At 49.3% G+C, this 21,430-nt stretch overlaps 1 protein-coding gene across 1 annotated transcript in view; it reads left to right on the top strand.

Annotated features, from left to right (window-relative positions):
* The window catches only part of dnah7 (dynein, axonemal, heavy chain 7), a 570,689-nt gene that overhangs the window by 120,929 nt on the left and 428,330 nt on the right, over positions 1-21,430 (top strand). The window contains exons 12-14 of the mRNA XM_072478629.1: positions 5,570-5,836; positions 6,123-6,250; positions 20,927-21,005. Coding sequence (XP_072334730.1) covers positions 5,570-5,836; positions 6,123-6,250; positions 20,927-21,005 — 474 coding nt within the window. The remainder of the gene's footprint in view (positions 1-5,569; positions 5,837-6,122; positions 6,251-20,926; positions 21,006-21,430) is intronic.

The raw sequence follows: 21,430 nt of genomic DNA, 5'->3' as shown, positions 1-21,430 counted from the left end.
TCTGCGTAGAAAGTCCCGCACCTGCAAGTACCTGAAATCATTCCCTATTACCAGCCCAAATTTCTCCTCCAGCACCCTCATGCTCGGGAAGTTCCCTTCTAAGAACAGATCCCCCATCCTCTCAATCCCAGCCCTCCGCCATATTCGGAACCCACTGTCCATATTCCCTGGGGCAAACCTGTGATTGTCGCAAATTGGGGACCAAACCGATGCACTCACTTCCGCCATGAGCATCCTTCATTGGCCCCAGATCCGCAAAGTCGGCACCACTATAGGGCTGGTGGAGTACTGTGCCGGCGGGAGCGGCAGGGGCGTCGTAACAGGGGCTGCCAAACTGGTGCCCCTGCACGAAGCGGCCTCCATCTGCCCCAAACCGACCCTGCACCCACCATCCACTTCCTTATCATAGCTATGTTGGCCGCCCAGTAGTAATTACTAAAGTTTGGCAGCGCCAGCCCCCCTTCCCCTCGGTTCCTCTCGAGCATCAATCTCTTCACCCGCGGGGACTTTCCCGCCTACACAAATCCCATCATCATTTTATTGACCTTCTTAAAAAAGGACCGTGGAATGAAAATGGGGAGACACTGGAATACGAACAGGAATCTCAGGAGGATCGTCATTTAACCGTCTGCACTCTCCCCGCTACAAACTACAAACAACTCACTCTTTACCATGTTCACTTTATACCCTGAGAACCGGCCGGATTCCCTCAAGGTTCCCATGATTTCATCCATCCCAGCCACTGGATCCATGATGTATAAGAGCAGGTCGTCGGCGTACAATTAAATAAAATAGTCTAAAATAGTCAGACGTCACTTTATTTGTCCTTACACTAGCCTCCGGTGCCTGGTACAGGAGGTAGAGGTAGTCGTGGCAATGGATGTCGAAAAGGCTTTTGACCGGGTTGAGTGGGACTATCATGACCACATTTAACAGCCTTCTTAGGTTGGCCACCAGCTGCCTGCCCTTGATGAACCCGGTTTGGTCTTCCATAATAACGTCCGGCACACAGTCCTCAATCCTAGAAGCCAAAAGCTTGGTCAGTAATTCTGTATCTACATTGAGCGGAGAGATCGGCCTATAGGACCCACATGCCTCCGGGTCCCGTTTCAGTATCAGGCAGATGGTGGCCTGTGACATCGTTGGGGGTAAAACCCCTCTGTCTCTTGCCTCATTTAAAAACCCTAACCCTAACACTAACCCTAACTATCTCAGAGAACTTGTTATAGGACTCCACCGGGTACCCATCCGGCCCCGGAGCTTTACCCGACTGCATGGCCCTCAAGCCCTCCAATATTTATTCGGTCCTAATCGTGGCCCCCAGCCTGTCTACCAACCCCCTACCCACTTTTGGGAAGGACAATCCGTCATAAAATTGCCTCATCCCCTCCGGCCCCGCGGGGGGTTCCGAGGTATAAAGCTTACTGTAAAAGTCCCGGAACACTTTGTTCAGCCCTGCCGGATCTCCCACCAAGTCTCCCCCCCCCCCCCCATCTACTATCTTCCCTATTTCCCTAGCCACCTCCCTCTTCCTCAGTTGCTGTGCCAGCATTCTACTGGTTTTCTCCCCATGCTCGTAGATCGCGCCCCTCGCCTTCCTAAGCTGCTCCACCGCCTTACCTGTGGACAACACCCCAAACTCCGTCTGTAGCCTTCGTCGTTCCCTTAGTAGCTCTGCCCTCTGGGTCGCCGCATACCTCCTGTCTATCTGTAAGATCTCCTTTACCAGTCTGCCCTCCCTATGTGCTCGAATCGAGATCAGCTCCCCTCTCACCACTGCCTTCAGCGCCACCCAGAGCACCGCAGCTGAGACTTCTCCTGTGTCATTGACCTGCAGGTAGTTTTCCATACATTTCCTCACCCTCTCACACACCGCCTCGTCTGCCAAAAGTCCAGTCTCTAACCTCCATTGTTGGCGCTGAAAGCTTTCCTTACAGACCTGCAGATCAACCCAATGTGGAGCATGGTCCTAAATAGCGATCGCCGAATATTCTACGTCCGTCACGCCCACCAGCAAATCCCTGCTCATGATGAAAAAATCAATTCGGGAATACACCTTATGAACATGTGAATAGAATGAAAACTCCTTCCCCGTCAGCTGACTAGCCCTCCATGGGTCAACCCCCCCCATTTGCTCCATGAACCCCCTCAGTTCCTTTGCCATTGCCTGCACCCTACCCGTTTTTGAACACGACCGGTCCAGGTCGGTGTCAAGGACTGTGTTAAAATCACCTCCCATAATCAACCTGTGCGAGTCCAGGTCAGGTATCTTCCCCAGCAGTCTCTTAACAAAATCCACATCATCCCAATTTGGGGCCCTCTTTACCGTCCCATTTAACCCTCTAACGTTCCAGGTGATCAGCCTTGTTGGGGGGAACCGTGCCCCCCCTTCGCCGATCAGCCATCTCCTTTCTTGGGCCCGCCCCTAGCCCCTGTGTCACGCCTCCCCTGGCCCGATTCCTGGCAGCTCCCACCTCCAACCTCCTCCATGTCACTAAACCTAAGTCCCTTCCTCGTCAGCAGATCAACTACCCCCCTTCACCCCCCCTAGCAACAACACCATGTAACCTAACCCCTGCCATAAACTAGCTATATGCACACCCCCCACCTGGCTTCCGTAGACCAGCTCAACCAGCTATCCTGGTGGCTCTCGACTCCGGTACCAACACGTCTCCCACCTATTGTTCCCTCTGACCCATCCCCCCCGCCCATCGACACCACTTCCCCAAACCAGCCATCCTCGATCAATTGCTCTGAACAAAAAAAACAAGGGACAAAGAAAACCCCGACACTAGTGCAAATCAAGTAATACAGAGTAAGTAATAGGCACCTCCAACCATCCCCAACTGAACACAAAAAGCCCCCAGAACCAAATACCTTAACCTCGCTCTTCACCAACAGAAACTCAAATACAGAAGAAAAAAAGAAGAAACAAGAAAAACATAGAGATATCACTCAATAACTTTTTAACTGAAGTCCAAAAGTCCTCAGTTCAGCACCAGTCCTTCTCTCTTGGCGAAGTCCATCGCGTCCTCGGGCTCCTCAAAATAATGGTGCATGACCCAAAGGCGTGCCGGGTATAGCAGCACAAACTTCACCTGCGTCTTAAACAAAACTCTTTGACTTGCTTGTAGCCTGCCCTCCTTCTGGCCACCTCCACGCTCAGGTCCTGGTTGATGCGCAAGACACTATTGTTCCAATTGCAGCTTCGCGTGTGCTTGGCCCACTGTAGCACCTGCTCCTTGTCCAGGAACCTGTGGAACCTGACCACCATCGCTCGGGGTATGGGGGGGGCTCCGCTCGCGGCTGCCTCGCCAGCGCTCTGTGCGCCCTGTCCACCTCCAACGGACGAGGGACAACATCATTCCCCAACAGTTTCTGGAACATATCTGCCACATAGGCTGCGGCATTCTCTCCCTCAGCCCCCTCCGGGAGTCCAACGATTCTTAAATTTTTCCGACGGGACCTATTTTTCAGGTCCTCCACCTTCTCCAGAAGCCTTTTTTGTTGGTCTTTCAGCCTCCCCATCTCCACCTCCCCCAACGTTTGGTGATCCTCCTGCTCCTCCAGCGCCTTCTCCAGCTTCTGGATCGTCCAATCCTGGGCATCCAGCCTGTGCTCCAGGCGCTCGATTGATTTCTGGATCGAGTCTAAACTGTCCCGTTTCAGCGCGGTGAAGCCCTCTTGGATGACCTTCAGCAGATGCTCCGTTGTTGGCTGGGCTGCCTGCACCGGGGTCCGGACATCGGCCATATTGTCCTCAGCAGCAGCTTGTACACTGCCCTTGTTTGTTCACTTCTTCAACTGTTTACGATTCTTTCTGCATCTTAATTCCATACACCTATATCTGGAGTCAGTGCCTGAGTGCCTATGCCTTCAGATCCAGTGATCAAAAGCACAAAAAAGTCAAGGGAAAAGGTCTAAAAGTCCGACCGGAGCGAGAGCCACCAAATGTGCGACTTACTCCCGCATAGCCGCCACCGGAAGTCAATCAACAGCATTTTAATAAATAAACTACCAACTTCTAAAAATAACACAATTCACCCCCATCTCCCGATGTTAATAGTTCCTTAAAGAAATTCCAGGAAACAGATCAACACCTTCACTAAAAATTAAACAGCCCTTGCTTGGGCCATCTGTGCACCAAGTTTCAATTGAAATCTGTCTCTCAGTATTTGATATATATTGCTTAGAAACAGTCAGAAAGACAATCAAACAAGAGACAAAAATATGACGTCCAGCGAACTTCAGTGGCGGAGGTAATTAATGGTTCTTTGAACTTTACAGATTCCTGGTGCTTGGTAAAATTACAGAACCTGATGAGAAATTGGTTCTAAAGCAAAGAATACCTCTCTAACTTGCTTGGTACAACTGTGTACAGTTGACTACTTAATGCTACTAATATAATTCAAGTACCTTGGAATGGCTATGTAGCATACACATTCACTGGTGACCTTGGATGTATTGGCAATGTAGTGCCTACAGTAGAGATAGGCTTCAAGTTAGATGACAGCAGCGGTAGAGCTCATTGACAGCTACCTTTTTAATGCACAGCCAGCATTACTATTGGATTAGCAGGATACAGGTATTGGTTTATATATCCTGTAGTTGGGATGCCAGCAAGTGGGCACCATGCCTGACCAGCTTGACCTCTACCCCATTTCCCCTCCTCTTTTTTTCCAAGACATAGGGCATTATCAATGGTAACATTTTTAGAATGGGGAACAAAGTGCAAAACTGGAAGACCATGTGGGAAGGTAACTTACAGAAAGTTGTGAAATGTGTTGATCAAGTCTTTACAGCATTTTCTAATATATGTATTTTTGCCTGTGGTCCGTTAAATTTACTTCACTGACGTAGTAATGCTAGATGCTTATGTATAGAGGTGTGAGTTATGCCATGTAGAGATAATAATGAGGAAAATGGGACATGTATAGTCACTGGCCATAAATTCATGGGACTGATCTATTGGGGTAACTTTGTTGCAAGACCCACAGAAATCCAGTTTGTACGTCTCAACTTGAATCTCTGGCAAAGTTCTGGTGATGGAATGGGAGCAGTTTTGAGGAATTTCCTGACCTACATATTTTCTACTTCTTTTAAATGTGTCCACTGTTATTTAAGTGACTGCATCCAATATCTTGCTGAAATAATGACCAAAAGTATGTTGGATACCAACATCAGTGGAGATCTTGTATATTTACCCAGATTTATTTTCCATTCACCTGAAATTGAACAGTAAAATTGGAAAATTAGGGATCAATGTCTGAAGAAGGACCCAAACCATTTAATTTATTATATTGCAGCTCACTCGATGGGAGGACGGATTGAATCATTGGGTGAGGATGTCAGCTCACCGGCTTTGTGACTCCTAGTTTATCAACCATTAAAATTATTAACTAGAAAATTAGAACTGGTCTGGTGATCTTTGAACTTTGTCCAATCTGCTGTCCTATTGAGTGAAATTTCAAGACGGGAGTATCTATCTCAGTAAATATAGTTTCCTACTACTTTTAGAAATGCTTCTTGTGTACTTAGAAGTTTTTTTCCCCCTTTTATCTTTGTTTAGTCTGGTGTTAAAACTACGTTGAAACCAATAATCTTGAATGAGATCCTAGAGGAAAACAAAAGAAAAGCTATCAACATTATTGCCAAAGAAAGTTTAGGACCTGAAGAGCATACCAAACTATATGATAAATATACCATGCTCATCAATCGGCAAGCTGACTTGGATGTAGAGCAATTCTTGACTGAAGAACATACATTCGAAGAGACAGCACAGGAAATTAATAAGTTTCTGAAACTGAAAGATGAAATTAAGTATCAATCTCAAAAGGTACCTACTAACTCAATTATAAATTATGTAAATTATATTTTATATAAGAATGAGTTAACAAGTATATTTTAAATTTTTACAACTACATTTATTAATTATTTAATTATGAAACACTTTGAACTACATTTGATAACTATACTAGATGATAGTGTGAACATTACTGAATTAACTAGATAGTTAGCAGATCATACAATAAAACAATCTCTGTGCAAGCACAATTGTGTTTTTCATGCAGCTGTACAAAGATATTCTTTATTTTGTGTAATTGGCTTAATATTTGCTCTAGGTTGTTCGCCTGGGGATGTTTGAGGTGCACTGTGATGAACTCATAAGGGCTCTTGTGAAACGAGCAGAAACTCTGTATGAGAAACTTCTGAACAAGCTGAACAAATATCATCAGGATGCAAATAAAGCGTTAGTACTGCTTCTGGAAAATAGTATATTTTTGAAAAATCCTCTTTTAATTCCATCATCTTTCAACCATAGTAATTGGAGCTGCTTAATGCTTGCTAATTAACTCTTCCAAACTTTCTTTATGTTGCTAAACCCTACAATACTTTTTCCAATTTCTGCTCAATACTAGATACTTAATTTCAACCTAGTATATGATATGCTGTGTACCTGGTGCATTGGCGAAGGTCATCACAAACTGGCTTGAAAGGATATTGCAGAGTGAGTGGGAGGATCCAGTCATTGTGGACCATGGTGGAACTCACAGCATAGGAAAGAGTAGCCAGGAGATCCGGTTCAGATCCCACCATGGGCTAGGAGCTAAATTTAAAGATTGGAAGCACAAGGGTAATAATCTTTTGATTATTGACCAAGTCTTGTGCAAACTGATGCAACGATAGGTAAATTAGAGAGTTGAACATGTGGCTGAAGGAGTGATGTGGGACAGAAGGATTTCATTTCATAGGGCACCAGCACTAGATAGAATCAAGCTGAAATGTGGGGAGAAGCTGCACCTCAACCAGTTGAGTCTAGCTCCTGTTGGAAAGGATGAATATAGTGATCACAGATACTTTAAATTAATAAATGTGGGTGGAAGAGGGCTGAAGAGGGAAAAAGTAATATAAATAAACCTGAAACAAACAAAAATAAAAAGAATAGAGTAATAGTCAGAAATAATGCTTTACTCATTACAGATTAAGGGGAAGCTAAACGATGTAAGTAAGGAGAGCGAAAAAAGAAACTTGTGAGAAAAACACATTAGAGCAGAAGGAAAGAATGCGGTTTGTGGCCCAAATAAGCAATTTTTATACAAACTCGGGGGGGGCGATTCTCCGATATGGAGGCCAAGTGTTCGCGCCGTCATGAACGCCGTCGCATTTCACAACGGCGCGAACAGGGCCCGGGCTCGACCTATTCTGGCCCGCACGGTGCTGGAGCAGTTCACGCCGCTCCAGTGTCCTTACGACTGCGCATGCGCAGTTGGGGCAGCCCAATCCTGCGCATGAGCAGTTGGGCCGCGCCATCCTGCGCATGCGTAGGGAACATCTTACGCACGCCAGCCCCTCACCAACATGGCGCAGGTGCTCTGGGCCCGCGCGCGGAAGGAGGTAGGCCCGGGGGGTGAGAGGCCGGTCCGCCGATCGGTGGGTCCCGATCGCGGGCTAGACCCCAACGGAGGCCACCCCGGTGAAGGAGCCACCCTCCCTCCCCCACAGGCCGCCCCCCAGCGTTCCCACAGAGTTCCCGCCGGCAGCGACCAGGGGTGGACGGCGCCGGCGGGAACCTGTCGTGTCGTAGCGGCCGCTTGGCCCATCCGGGCTGGAGAATCGCCGCTCGCCGGTTCTCCGAGGGGCTCGGTGCGAATCGCGCGCCGCTGGTTTCCGGAGGGTGGGAGAATCGTGTGCAGGGGTCGGGGCGGCGTGGCGCGATTCGCGCGGCGCCCCGGCGATTCTCCCACCTGGCGTGGGGGGGGGGGGGGAGAATAGCGCCCAGGAGATTTAAAGAAAAAAATGAATGAATTCCAAGAGCAAATTCAAGTTGGAGGGTATCCCCCCCCCCCCCGCCCCTTGAATGGCTCCCTGTACCACGGTGCTGTGGTCAGTTTGCTCATCCTCCCTGCAGTCTCCATTCCCGTCCACACAGGGAGCAAGAATCTCACACCTTTTGGACAGGGATTAAAGGCTGAGGCTCCTGCAACCTACCTCCTGGATCCCCTACCTGCCTCATTCGCAGTCACACCCTCCTGACCACTGGCCGAATTTAAGTTAGTTATTCAAAGGGGTGTGGTTGCCTCCTGGAACACAGTGTCTAGGAACCTCGCCCCCTCCCGGGTGTATCGCAGTGTCCGAAGCTTAGACTCCAGCCCATCAACTCTGAGTCGGAGTTCCTCAAGCAACCACGCTTACTACAGACGTGCTCACTGGGAACCACAATGGGGTCCACCAGCTCCCATGTCATGCAGGTACAACACATCACCTAACTCTCCATGTCTATTTTATTTAATTTGTTTTTAATTTGGTTTTTAAACACTAATTATTTATTTTATCTATTAAAAAAAATCTCCTTATTATCTGTCTGAAAGCAATTTATAAACTGTAATAAAGTGGCTTTTCAAGTTTCCCTATTAGCCAATCAAATCATAGCCTTCCTGTGATGTCCTTTGTTTTTTCCCCAGTTGGAACTCTTGTCAGTTTTCAGTGAGAGAGACAGTACTTCCTTATCTTCCCGCATTGCAATCTGTTTAATTACCGGTCAGCTGTTCTCCTCCCTGTTGCGGTGTCTGGAACTCCTCTCTCCAACTCTACCTCCTGGAGACTTACAAGTTATTTTTCTCCCTTATAGCCTCAGCTGCCAGTTTCACCTTCTCCCAGTTCTACCTAACTCCCAGTTTCCACCAACTCCAAAATGCACTCTCACTCATCCAAAGCAGCACTCCCAGTGCAGGTCCAAAGACCTGCTTTGGAAGCTTTGCATCTGACCCAAACTATATAACAAACTCAACAAAGCTAGTGGCGGATGATTGTAGCCTCGATGCCTGCTTGTTATATGGAACATGGCAGGAAGGAAGATCGAAAAAAAGAGTTGGAGTGATGACACAAACTTGTTCTACTTCTATCTTAATCTCCAAAGGGTCTGTAAAGGATCTATTGTTAAAGATCACCACTGACATATCAGCATGAAGACGACAAGGATGGCAAGATATTTGGAGGATATCCATACTTCAAATAAATTCTCCAGAGTGCCCCCGAATTTATCAAGTCAAATGCCTTTATTAAGTCAAAGAACACTATGTAGAGAGGTTGGTGTTTGTGGCACATTTCTTTTCATTGACAAGCTGTAAAAAATCATGTCAACCATTCCTCTTGATGGCCGAAACCCACGTTGAGATTCGGGGAACAGCACTTCAGCAAGTGTAATAAGTTGATTCAGAAGGGTTCTTGTGATGATCTTTCCTGCAATTGAAAACAGGGAGATGCCTCAGTAATTTACACAGTTACATTTGTCCCCTTTCTTGAGTATTGTCACAATCATGATGACCTTCAGATCATTGAGAGCTTTCTCTTCATTCTGATCTGCTTGTTAAGGGCACGGAGCTGTAATGCTGATTCCTCTCCTCTGGGCTTAAAGATTTCACTGTAGATTCCATCACCTCCTGCTGGTTTCTACGTCTTTTGCCTGATGGCTTTCATCACTTCCATAGGCATTTGCGGAGTTCCGACCTGTTCTCTAACAGGGTGTTGTAAAATGGAGTTGAAAACACTTTTGTCAACAATTGATTCTTGATTGAAAAATCTTCAAACTTCTCCCTCCAACAGGTGTTGACAACTTTCCTTGATCAGATCTCCCCATCCTTAGTCCTCAGAGGCGCGGATCCTTACTACTTGGTCATAAATAGTCCTTATACAGTGAAGAAGCTATGGATATCAATCCTGTCAGTGAGATGATGAATTTCCTTTGCCTAAGCATCCCACCATACATTCTTCATGTTACGGGTGCACTTTTGTGCCTCGGCCTATACTAGTTGGTAAGTCAGTTTATTTTGTGATTGGGTCATTCTGGCAGGCACTTGGGCCGGGATTCTCCGAAATCCCGGCCAAATGTTGATGCTGCGTAAACACCGGAGTGGTGTACGCCGGTGTTCACGGGCCTCCTGGCCCAGCAATTCAGCCGTCTTCAGGAGGCTAGCACGGTGGCAGAGTGCTGTGCCCTGCTCTGACGGCGAAAGGCGGCCCTGCATGACTGGCGCGGGTCCACACATGCGCATGGTTGCCGTCCCCACGCCGGTCGGCGGCGGAACTCGGCGGGCGTCCGGCCGGTCGTCTGCAGAGAATCGCCGCGGAGGCCTCTTTCAGCGGCCCCCAACTGGCGCTGCGGCGACCGCGCGGGTGCGATTGATGCCGATTCTCCGGTCGGCGGAGAATCGCGTCCCGGCGTCTGAGTGGCATGGTGGTAATTTCCCGCGTCCCCAGCGATTCTCCGACCCGGCGCGGGCTCGGAGTATCCCGCCCAGAATGTCTTGTGCTTACAATCAATCAGTTTGCTGCTATTCTAGTCATTTTCATCAAACCAATGCTGATGTTCCTTGACAGAAAATTCACATTGTCAGACGCAATGAGATGCAATTCCAGAACATGCTTAAAGGCTGCTTTGGCCTCCAGAAATCACCAATTGGAAGTAGTATCAGTAACCTCTTGTTGGAGTGTCAAGGCAATGGGTGCACAAAGTTGTCCATCAACCTTGTGACGGGACCCTTCCCCCCACAATAACCATAATTACACAGTGAGACATGCTTAAGGTTGGATGTTTCAGCACTTGCACAGAATGTGACATTGCATCAACATCTCGAGGTGGCAAGGTGTTCCTTTGTTTTGCTGAACATAGCAGATTCATGCTGGGAATATCATAATACTGTTTGGCCGAGGGCAGTGCACATAAGGTCGAAGCTAGACTCATCCTCAAAACACTGCTGAGATAGCAGGAAGATGGGATTTAGATGGTACATGAGCCTTCTCCATGCATGAGCACATCTGTCCTTCAACACCTCATTTTCAACTTTCAAGAATGCAGACAAGATAGGGGCACACCTCTGCCACAATCATACAGAGACAAAAATACACATGATGGGACCCAATGAGGCATTGGAATGAGGTTTATTCCACAAGTACACTTTGCATGAAGGTGCAAGGATTACTGCTGTGGAGAATTATGTTGAAGTGGGACACTCACTGTGGTGAGATGGTAGCACACTGCAGAGAAAAGAAGCCCAGGATAGAGAAAATTGCGATAAATTGATGCAGGAACCAAGGTATCACGTGATTGACGGTAACACAACTCATCGCTCATCGTAAGAGGCAGGCATTGACAGGAGGCACTGACGAGAGGAGATATAAAATGATTGTCAGTCTATTTACATTTGTGAACATTATAAACATTCAGTAAACACCCAGGCCAACATTGTGCAATTACATCTTTTTCACTTTCCTTACTCTGCCACGTCTTGGTGCTCTGCTGACATCTACAATGAACGTGAAGTTAGCCTGCTGACTGCTCTGTCTGTTATTCATGATGACCTTGGCAGTGTCCTCTGGAGAGCTGAGACCTTTTTTCATTGAAATCATAGAATTTACAGTGCAGAAGGAGGCCATTCGGCCCATCGAGTCTGTACCGACTCTTGGAAAGAGCACCCTACCCAAGGTCAACACCTCCACCCTATCCCCATAACCCAGTAACCCCACCCAACACTAAGGGCAATTTTGGATACTAAGGGCAATTTATCATGGCCAATTCACCTAACCTGCACATCTTTGGACTGTGGGAGGAAACCGGAGCGCCCGGAGGAAACCCACGCACACACGGGGAGGATGTGCAGACTTTGCACAGACAGTGACCCAAGCCGGGATCGAACCTGGGACCCTGGAGCTGTGAAGCAATTGTGCTATCCACAATGGAGGGCCCTGGCCTGCTTTGGGTATCCTGGTGTGGGGCAGGTACACCCTCTTTGGCCTATGGAGCTAGAGCTGATGGGGTCACAGGAAGAAGGTATTTAGATCGGCTATACACTTCCGAAGTCACCTGGATGCATGACCCCGGGAGGTGTTGAGGTGCTGATGCTCCTCTTTATGGATGCACGAGGACTCCTGGCTGACACATTGAGGAGAAAGGGCAGCTGGAGTGAGATCAAGGTGCCCCACAGGCTCCTCACACGTTGATACTGATGGATGCTACCAATGACTACAGCTCCTGCTGTAGTGCAAGACTGATGGCTTGGACCAAGGCCTCCATGGCAACCACTATTCTACCAGTATGGAGCTCAGTGCATTGTTATGCTGGTGCTAGCACCTCAGACTGAAGCCAGATTGACTCCTCCTCAATCACATATTGCAATGTGAGGAGTGCAGCTGACTTTCTTTCCTAATGTTCCTGTGGCACGCTCTGCAGCTTCAGCAACTGATTTAGGATCGAGTCTGGAGGCTTATCATGGGACACCAATTCAGCAGAATTGTAGCCTCCAGCAGTTGACCGAATGCCAATGTCATCTGATATCCCTGCCTCCACCTGCTGTGGGCCAGATGGGGTATTGTGCTCACCAAATTGTGCCCTTGGGGCTACACTAGCTTGAGGTCCCACTGAGGTTTGTGTCTCTGTGCTGGTGGGGGGTATGTCGTCAGGGCTGGAGTTGAATCATAGAATCGCTACAGTGCAAAAGGAGGCCATTAAGTCTGCACCAAACCTCTGAAAGAGCACCCCAGCTCACTCCCCTGCACAATCCCCTTAACCCTGTCGAACCTGCACATCCCTGGACACCTAAGGGGCAATTTTATCCTGGCTAATCCACCTAACCTGCACATCTTTGGACTGTGGGAGAGCAACCAGAGGAAACCCACACAGACATGGGGAGAAAGTACAAATTCCACACGGACAGTTACCCAAGACTGGAATTGAACCTGGGTCCTTGTCTCTGTGAGGCAGCAGCGCTAACTATTGCGCCACCGTACCGCCCAAAGGCTTGGTTCTTGGATGCCCATGGCAATTTCCCAGATGTGCCTACCAAAGAAAGGAGAGACATTACGTGCATGGCAAGTGACTCTGAAACAGGAGACATCACTCACACAATGGTTGCCTGATGGATGTTGTAATGTAGGATCTTCATTTGGGTGGGTGCCGCCTACCTCACCGCAGGGCAGGCATGTTCTCTATCAGCCCCGACCAGCTCTATGGCTCTGTTGTCAAAGTCCATGAGAACCTTGATCTCAGGAACTTCACCCCTGGTCTGGGACCGCCTTATAATAATAATCATAATTTTTATTATTGTCATAAGTAGGCTTACATTAACACTGCAATGAAGTTACTGTGAACAGCCCCTAGTCGCCACATTCTGGCACCTGTTCGGGTACACTGAGGGAGAATTCAGAATGTCCAAATCACCTAACAGCACGTGTTTCGGGACTTGTGGGAAGAAACCGGAGCACCCGGAGGAAACCTTATTGTGAGAAACGTTATCCTGCATGAAGATAGATGGAGTGAGTGTGAACAAGACGTATGTGAGGGAAGATGTTAAGGATGCCTGGCATGTATGGGTGGTAAGTGGAAATCTGGACAGAATTAAGACACAAACTCCATACTGGCCAGATGGAGAGTGAGTGGTGATATCCCTTGAGGTGGCAGTGAGTGAGATCCTTCTGAATGTGTGATGGGCTTGTGAGTGTGTGAGTTGAGAGTGGTGAGATGGCTGACTTACCTTTGTTCATCCTCTTTCTACACTGGGTGGTTGTCTTCTTTTGCAGTGACCACTGCTGTGACTGGCTCCCAAGCCGGATTGGTCACCTTGGTGGAAGTCCTGCGGCCAGAGCCGGGGAAGAGTATTTTTCAGCAGGCCTTGCCTGTGCCCAACAGGCACACCTGTGAGGCGTCACTGTATTTGGGTGCAGCATACTTTCTCTCTTTGGAAGTCACATCATCACTGGAGCTGTCCTCGGCTTTTGAGAGTACGAACTCTGTTCAGGGGTGCATTGAAATACGGTGCCTGGAGTTAGGAAACAGAAATCATGGAAGGGCAGGCAAATCATATGCCACCTGCCAGTAAAATGGTGTGTTCCCCATGGATAGGTAATGAATTCAGCCTGGAGTGCATGATACAGCACGAAAACCCACCATTGCGGTTGGCGGGTGCAACACTTTTTTACACCTGCTAATGCACTTAGTGTGTTTTGTGGAAAATTGCAGCCAAACAATCATGAGGTGCTCCTTTCTTCCAAGAGGGATTTCATGAAGCCACTTCGCAAGTTCACTCTTGATGGCAAACCCAACTCTGTATCCTTTGATTTTCCCCTCGCCAGTTGAGTGGGCCTCACTCAGAGTGGCGACATCAACGTCACGTCACTGGAGTTCTTGAGTGACAAACACAGTACGACATTCTGGGTATTCACTCGCGGGTGTTTCCATGAGTGTCTGATATTCCAGGTCACAAACTTTATGTGTTTCTATGCAGAAGGTGATCCCTCCAGACGTGACTATTTAGTCGGGAGAAATGAGGCAGACAATATTTGGGGCCCCTTTTCTCGTCCCCTCCCCAATTAGGGGTGAGCAGAGTGGATCATAAAGAGGGCAGCTCTATCGCAGTTCTATCTAAAGCTGGCGAAAAGCACCTCTGCTTCATAGAGTGTTGGATGCCATCTTGTAACTGCCCCATCCATGTCAGATTGTGACTAGAAGCTTCCAGACAACATAATCCTACTCCTGTTGCAATTTTCTGGTCAACAAAGTGCTTGGGAGATGTGTACGAAAAGAAAGACGTCTATGAATGACTTCTTTGAGCATAGGGAAACCATTTCACACCAGTTTCACATGTGCCTTGATCCAATGGCAAGGAAACCAAGACTGTGGTAAACCACTGTTGCACCTGTATTAGGCGATGTAAGGTAGGACCTGTACTACAGGTTCGCCGGTAGTCCCTGCCTGCTGCCTCCGCCCAGTAGGCGAAGTATAAATATGCGTGTTCTCCATTCAACAGCCATTTCGCCAGCTGCTGTGGGAGGCTACACATCTTAGAGCAATAAACCCTCAGTTGTATCCAACTCTAGTCTTTGTTCAATTGATCGTGCCTCAAGTTATTGCTCTAAGATTTTCTAAAAGATGGACCTCCGAATCAAACCAGATCGCCTGCAGCTGGATCCGCAATCAAGCGACGCCAAAAAGGACTTTAATCACTGGCTAGCTGGCTTCGAGGCGTACGTCAACTCAGCGACCACCCCTGTTCTGGAGGCTCAGAAGATACAGATCCTGTACTCAAGGTTGAGCTCCAACGTGTTTCCACTGATCCAGGACGCCCGAACTACGCCGACGCCACGGCGCTTCTCAAAGAAAACTACGCACAGAAGACGAACACACTTTTCGCCAGGCACGTACTCGCCACTCGCTCTCAACTCCCTGGTGAGTCCATAGAAGACTTCTGGCGGGCCCTAATCCCACTCGTCCGGGACTGTGACTGTCAGGCCGTTACGGCCACCGAACATTCCAACCTTCTTATTCGGGACGCGTTCGTAACGGGGATTGGGTCGGACCTCATACGCCAAAGACTGTTAGAAGGGGCCACGCTCGACCTAGCTGAAACAAAGAAGCTAGCGCTCTCCATGACGGTTGCCTCACGTAACATTCAGGCCTACCCCCCCAGCCACGCGGCCCACCCCTCCTACCCCTCGTGGACCCCACAGGGGGTCGCCCCAGCGGGGGCCTTACCCAGCCAGTACGCCTGAGCCACATGCCAGCCCGCGCACTCCGGAGGTCCCAGATGTTACTTCTGCGGCCAGCAGAAGCACCCTCGCCAACGCCGCCCGGCCCGCGCTGCCCTTTGCAAGGCTTGCGGCAAAAAGGGGCACTTCGCCGCTGTGTGCCAGGCCCGCACAGTCGCCGCGATCGCCTCCAGCCTCCTAGCCTACACACAATGGTCGCCACCATCTTCATCTCCCTGGACCACGCGCGGCCAGTGGGCGCCGCCATCTTCACCTCCCGGGGCCAGACGCGGCCAGTGGGCGCCGCCATCTTCACCTCCCGGGGCCAGATGTGGCCAGTGGGTGCCGCCATCTTCACCTCCCGGGGCCATGCGCGGCCAGTGGGCGACGACATCTTCTCCCCCTCAGTCAACATGCGGCCCATGGGCACCGCCATCTTGTCCAACCCCCGCAATGTGCGGCCCATGCGCGCCGCTATTTTGTCCCCCACAGGATCTTCAGGCGCAAATGGGCCCCCACGGGACATGGACACCGACAGCATTCCAGGACCTGGGCCCCCCAGGGTCCACATCATCCGACGTCAACGACGACCGACCACGACTCGCCTCAGTGACGATCGACCAGTCTCGTACGCACAACCTGGCCACCGCATCGACCAGTTTGAAAATCAACCGCCACGTGACCTCTTGCCTGCTGGACTCCGGGAGCACCGAAAGCTTCATACACCCGGATACGGTAATGCGCTGCTCCCTCGCGGTACACCCCGCCAACCAAAGAATTTCCCTGGAGTCCGGATCCCATTCCGTCACCTTCCGGGGTTTCTGCATGACCACACTCACAGTCCAGGGCGTAGAATTCAGAGGCTTCCGCCTCTACGTCCTCCCTAACCTCTGCGCTGCCCTACTACTCGGCCTGGACTTCCAGTGTAACCGCCAGAGCCTAACCCTCAAATTCGACGGGCCCCTACCACCCCTCACTGTGTGCGGCCTTGCGACCCTAAAGGTCGATCCGCCTTCCCTCTTTGCCAATCCAATCCCGGATTGCAAACCCGTCGCCACCAGCAGATGGTACAGCACCCAAGACAGGACCTTCATCAGGTCCGAGGTCCAGCACCTGCTTCTGGAGGGCATTATCGAGGCCAGAAACAGCCTTGGAGAGCCCAAGTGGTAGTCGTTAAAACTGGGGAGAAACACCGAATGGTCGTGGACTACAGCCAGACCATCAATCGGTACACGCAGCTCGACGCGTACCCCCTCCCACGCATATCTGATATCGTCAATCAGATTGCAGAGTACCATGTCTTCTCAATGGTAGACCTCAAATCCGCCTACCACCAGCTCCCCATTTGTAAATCAGACCGTCCATACACCGCTTTCAAGACGAACGGTCGTCTCTATCACTTCCTCAGTGTTCCCATCGGCGTCACTAACAGGGTCTCGATCTTCCAAAGGGAGATGGCCCGAATGGTCGTCCGATATGGTTTGTGGGCCACCTTCCCGTACCTAGACAACGTCACCATCTGCGGCCATGACCAGTAGGACCACGATGCCAACGTTGCCAAATTTCTCCACACCGCCACCCTCCTCAACCTCACCTACAACAAGGAGAAGTGCGTGTTTAGCACGACCCGCTTAGCCATACTCGGCTATGTGGTCCAGAACGGAGTTCTGGGGCCCGATCCCGACCGCATGCGCCCCCTCATGGAGCTTCCCCTCCCCCACTGCCCCAAGGCCCTCAAACGCTGCCTGGAGTTCTTCTCGTACCACGCCCAGTGGGTCCCAAACTAGGGGGACAAGGCCCGCCCACTCATTAAGTCCACCCATTTTCCCCTGACGGCCGAGGCACAGCAGGCCTTCGCCCATATAGGAGCCGATATCGCCAAGGCCAGGATGCACGCAGTAGATGAGACACTGTCCTTTCAAGTAGAGAGCGACGCATCGGACGTCGCCCGAGCCGCCACCCTCAACCAGGCAGGCAGGCCCGTGGCGTTCTTTTCCCGCACCCTTCATGCCTCAGAAATTCGGCACTCATCCGTCGAAAAAGAGGCCCAAGCTATCGTTGAAGCTGTGCGGCATTGGAGGCATTACCTGGCCGGCAGGAGATTCACTCTCCTCACTGACCAATGGTGGGTAGCCTTCATGTTCAATAACACACAGCGGGGCAAGATCAAAAACGATAAAATCTTGCTGTGGAGGATCAAGCTCTCCACCTATAATTACGAGATTTTGTATCGCCCTGCAAACTCAACGAGCCCCCAAATGCCCTATCCAGAGGTACATGTGCCAGCGCACAAGTAGACCAACTCTGGACCCTGCACAACAGCCTTTGTCACCCGGGAGTCACACGGTTGTACCATTTTGTCAAGGCTCGCAACCTGTCCTACTCTGATGAGGAAGTACGGACAATCACCTGGGACTGCCAGGTCTGTGCGGAGTGCAAGCCGCACTTCTACCGGCCGGACTGTGCACGCCTGGTGAAGGTCTCCTGCCCCTTTGAATGCGTCAGCGTGGATTTCAAAGGGCCCCTCCCCTCCACCGACCAAAACACGTATATTCTCAGTGTGGTCGATGAGTACTCCAGGTTGCCCTTCGCCATCCCATGCCCTGACATGACGTCTGCCATCGTCATCAAAGCCCTAAACACTATTTTCGCTCTGTTCGGTTTCCCCGCCTGTATCCACAGTGACATTGTTGATTCCCAAATTTCTTTCTCTGTCAGTCTGGCCTCAATAAAAGTTGAGATGGATTCGCACGTAAAAAGAAGTTATTTATTTAGCTTGCAAGCTTAATTCATCTTACAGAAACATAAGAGACATCCAGCCTCTTACACTCCAGAAAGCGACTGAACAAAGAGACAAAAGGATCTCTGCAAAATCAATTCAAATGGTATCAAGTTTCACATACTCGACACCCATAGGTCAGCCTATGTCCCTCCTGACCTGTTTGATCTATTCTGATTGGCTCACTTCCAATCCCTTTCTCTGGCCCCTATCAATGCAGCATCACTCTCATAGACACACCTCTTCCTGCTTTTTCCATGCGATCTCAAATCCCTTTGTCCCTAACTGCCAGAATCAAAGTGGCTTATTTCTACATTACATTAACTAGTATCTCTAAAGTAACTATTTTATATCACATTCGTCAACATGGGATCCTCATTCATGAGCGATGAGCTGCATCAGTTCCTGCTCAGAAAGGGTATCGCCTCCAGCAGGACGACCAGCTATAACCCCCGGGGTAACGGGCAGGTAGAGAGGGAGAACGGGACGGTATGGAGGGCTGTCCAACTGGCCCTACTGTCCAGGACCATCCCAGCCTCTCACTGGCAGGAGGTCCTCCCTGATGCACTCCACTCCATTCGGTCACTGCTGTGCACCGCTACTAACAACACACCCCATGAACGTCTTTTTGCCTTCCCCAGGAAGTCCACATCCGGGGTGTCGCTCCCAACTTGGCTCGCAGCTCCAGGACCAGTCCTGCTCTGTAGGCACGTCTGCCTCCACAAGTTGGACCCATTGGTGGAAAGGGTGCAATTGCTCCATGCCAACACCCAGTATGCCTACGTGGCGTACCCCGACAGCCGCCAAGATACTGTCTCCCTGAGGGACCTGGCACCAGCAGGTTCCACACACACACACCTCTCCGGCCCGGCGCCACCCTCCCCTCCCCCGGCACTCCCAGCATTAACCCCACCAGGACCATCCGTCCTTCCCCTGCCCACGCCCGAGGATGAAGAGGATTTTGGCATGCTCCCGGAGTCACCGAACATCAGGCCAGCATCGACATCGCCGCCACCGCTACGTCGCTCCCAGCGGAACATCAAGGCACCAGACCTGTTAAATCTCTAACTGGCACCGGACTTCAAAAGACATTTTTTTTCTGATCAAATACTGTAAATATAAATTCATTGCTGTATATAGTTCTACACCCCCCCCGCCGGACTCAATTTTAACAGGGGGTGAATGTGGTAAACCACTGTTGCACCTGTATTAGATGATGTAAGGTAGGACCTGTACTACAGGTTCGCCGATAGTCCCTGCCTTCTGGCTCCGCCCAGTAGGCGGAGTATAAATATGCATGTCCTCTGTTCAACAGCCATTTCGCCAGTTGCTGTTGGAGGCCACACATCTTCGAGCAATAAAGCCTCAGTTGTATCCAACTCTAGTCTTTGTTCAATTGATCGTGCCTCAAAGACTATTGGAGGTTTTGTTTTCATGCAACCGTTGGCTGCCAAAACAGCTGTTGAGATATTCAAGGTGGCTTTCTGCTGTTGAGACTTCTTTGCCAGAGCCCTGTCTGCTCAGTATTTCTAGAATTCCTAAACAAGCCTTCATGATAACTTAAGCAACCCAGGTTATGAGGAGTCCCAACCTACTTCACCCTATTTTGATCGATCTTTTCTAACGCATTGTGCGGTTTCAGTGATGGGAGCAAGGAGATGGACTTTGAACCCCAAACTGAAAATACAGATTATAAGTCTACAGGAGGGATAGGGAAACAGGTAGGGGGGTAAGGGTGACCTTGGATGGTGGGGGAGCAGGTGGAGGATAGAAGATTATGGGTGAATTGCTTCAATGATAAGAGAAGATATAATGAAAGGAAAGCAGGCAGTGGAAACTTTATGATGGGTAGAATTAAGAGTTGAAAAGGACTTAAAACTGTAGTAGGAATTTGGTATAGTCCTCTGGTAGTGACTCAAACGGCAACGTATAAAAGCAGATATTAGACAACCATGTATGAAGCCAACTTGGTTTTAATATTCATATAGATGGCATAAGCAGTCGAGCTCATTTCGGAGGGGTAGCAAATCTCATTGTAAGCTTAGGATGGTTTTCTGAAGCAAAATGCCCGAGAACCAACAAGCGGGGGGATGTCATTATTACAGTTAATAATTATGCGCAACGAGCCGAATGTAGTTAAAAGCTGAGCGCACTGAAAGCTAAAGCTCTCTTCCAATTTATCACTGATTGCCTTCTCTTGAGATTGGGAAGATTCCACCAGCTACTGCTATTTCCTGGGTTGATCAATCACCCTTCCCAGCCAGATTGCCCACCCTTCATGACAAGCTCACACCCTCACCTCTCCCAAATGTGATCGTGACCTGATGGTCCCCTTCCTCCACAGGCTCTCCTGCTGAGTGCTTTGCTTTTTAAAATTAACATAACCTTTTCTTACTGATCACACACCCTTCAGCACTCCTTGTGATTGTCAGAGAGCTTTTTATAGTACTCCCCGCGAATAACTCCATACCCCATGATTTCCAAAATCTCATGGTCATCTTCTGTACATTACTAGCCCACATGTCTTCGCTAACTACCCACATCTTACAACTTTGAACATTTTCTCCAGCGTTTTTCGCTGTGCCCTGTGCTTTAACTGCTTGTTAATTAAATCTGTTTTATTAATGACAGGTTATGTCTTGAATTTGAGAAGATAGCAGAGAAATCCCTGACGACGCCTCCAAATACACAAGCATTAATGGATTTGAAGGTAATTTTTGTTTTGCTTATAAGGTTCTGTAAGAATTAAGTATAATGTACAAATGAAAATAACTATGATTTGGAAATAACATAAAAATCTACAGTGGACTATTTTTATAAGATTATAAGACCCGTTTTAATATCGACAATAAAAGGAAACCCACATAAAATACATCCTTTAATCAATGCCCCTTAATAACTTTGTGGGCTGCATTATGGGGTTCCATTGGGGTGGAAACTGAAGTGGGTGGGGTGTAAATATCGGCTCTCTTCTATGTGATGGCTTCCTGATGCCAATTCTGGCCCTGGTGAGTTTCCTTGGATGATTTGAACATTAGGAAGACAGCAGCTGCCAAATGGTAGCATGACTCTCAGTTTTGGGTCCAGTGGGGATGAGCAGAAAAACACTCCACAGGAGGAAAGGGACTCTGGCAT

Source organism: Scyliorhinus torazame, chromosome 2, assembly GCF_047496885.1.
Source record: "Scyliorhinus torazame isolate Kashiwa2021f chromosome 2, sScyTor2.1, whole genome shotgun sequence".
Taxonomy (NCBI): Eukaryota; Metazoa; Chordata; class Chondrichthyes; order Carcharhiniformes; family Scyliorhinidae; genus Scyliorhinus; species Scyliorhinus torazame.
The sequence above is the reverse complement of the archived record's forward strand: the minus strand, read 5'-3'. Positions and strand labels throughout refer to the sequence as shown.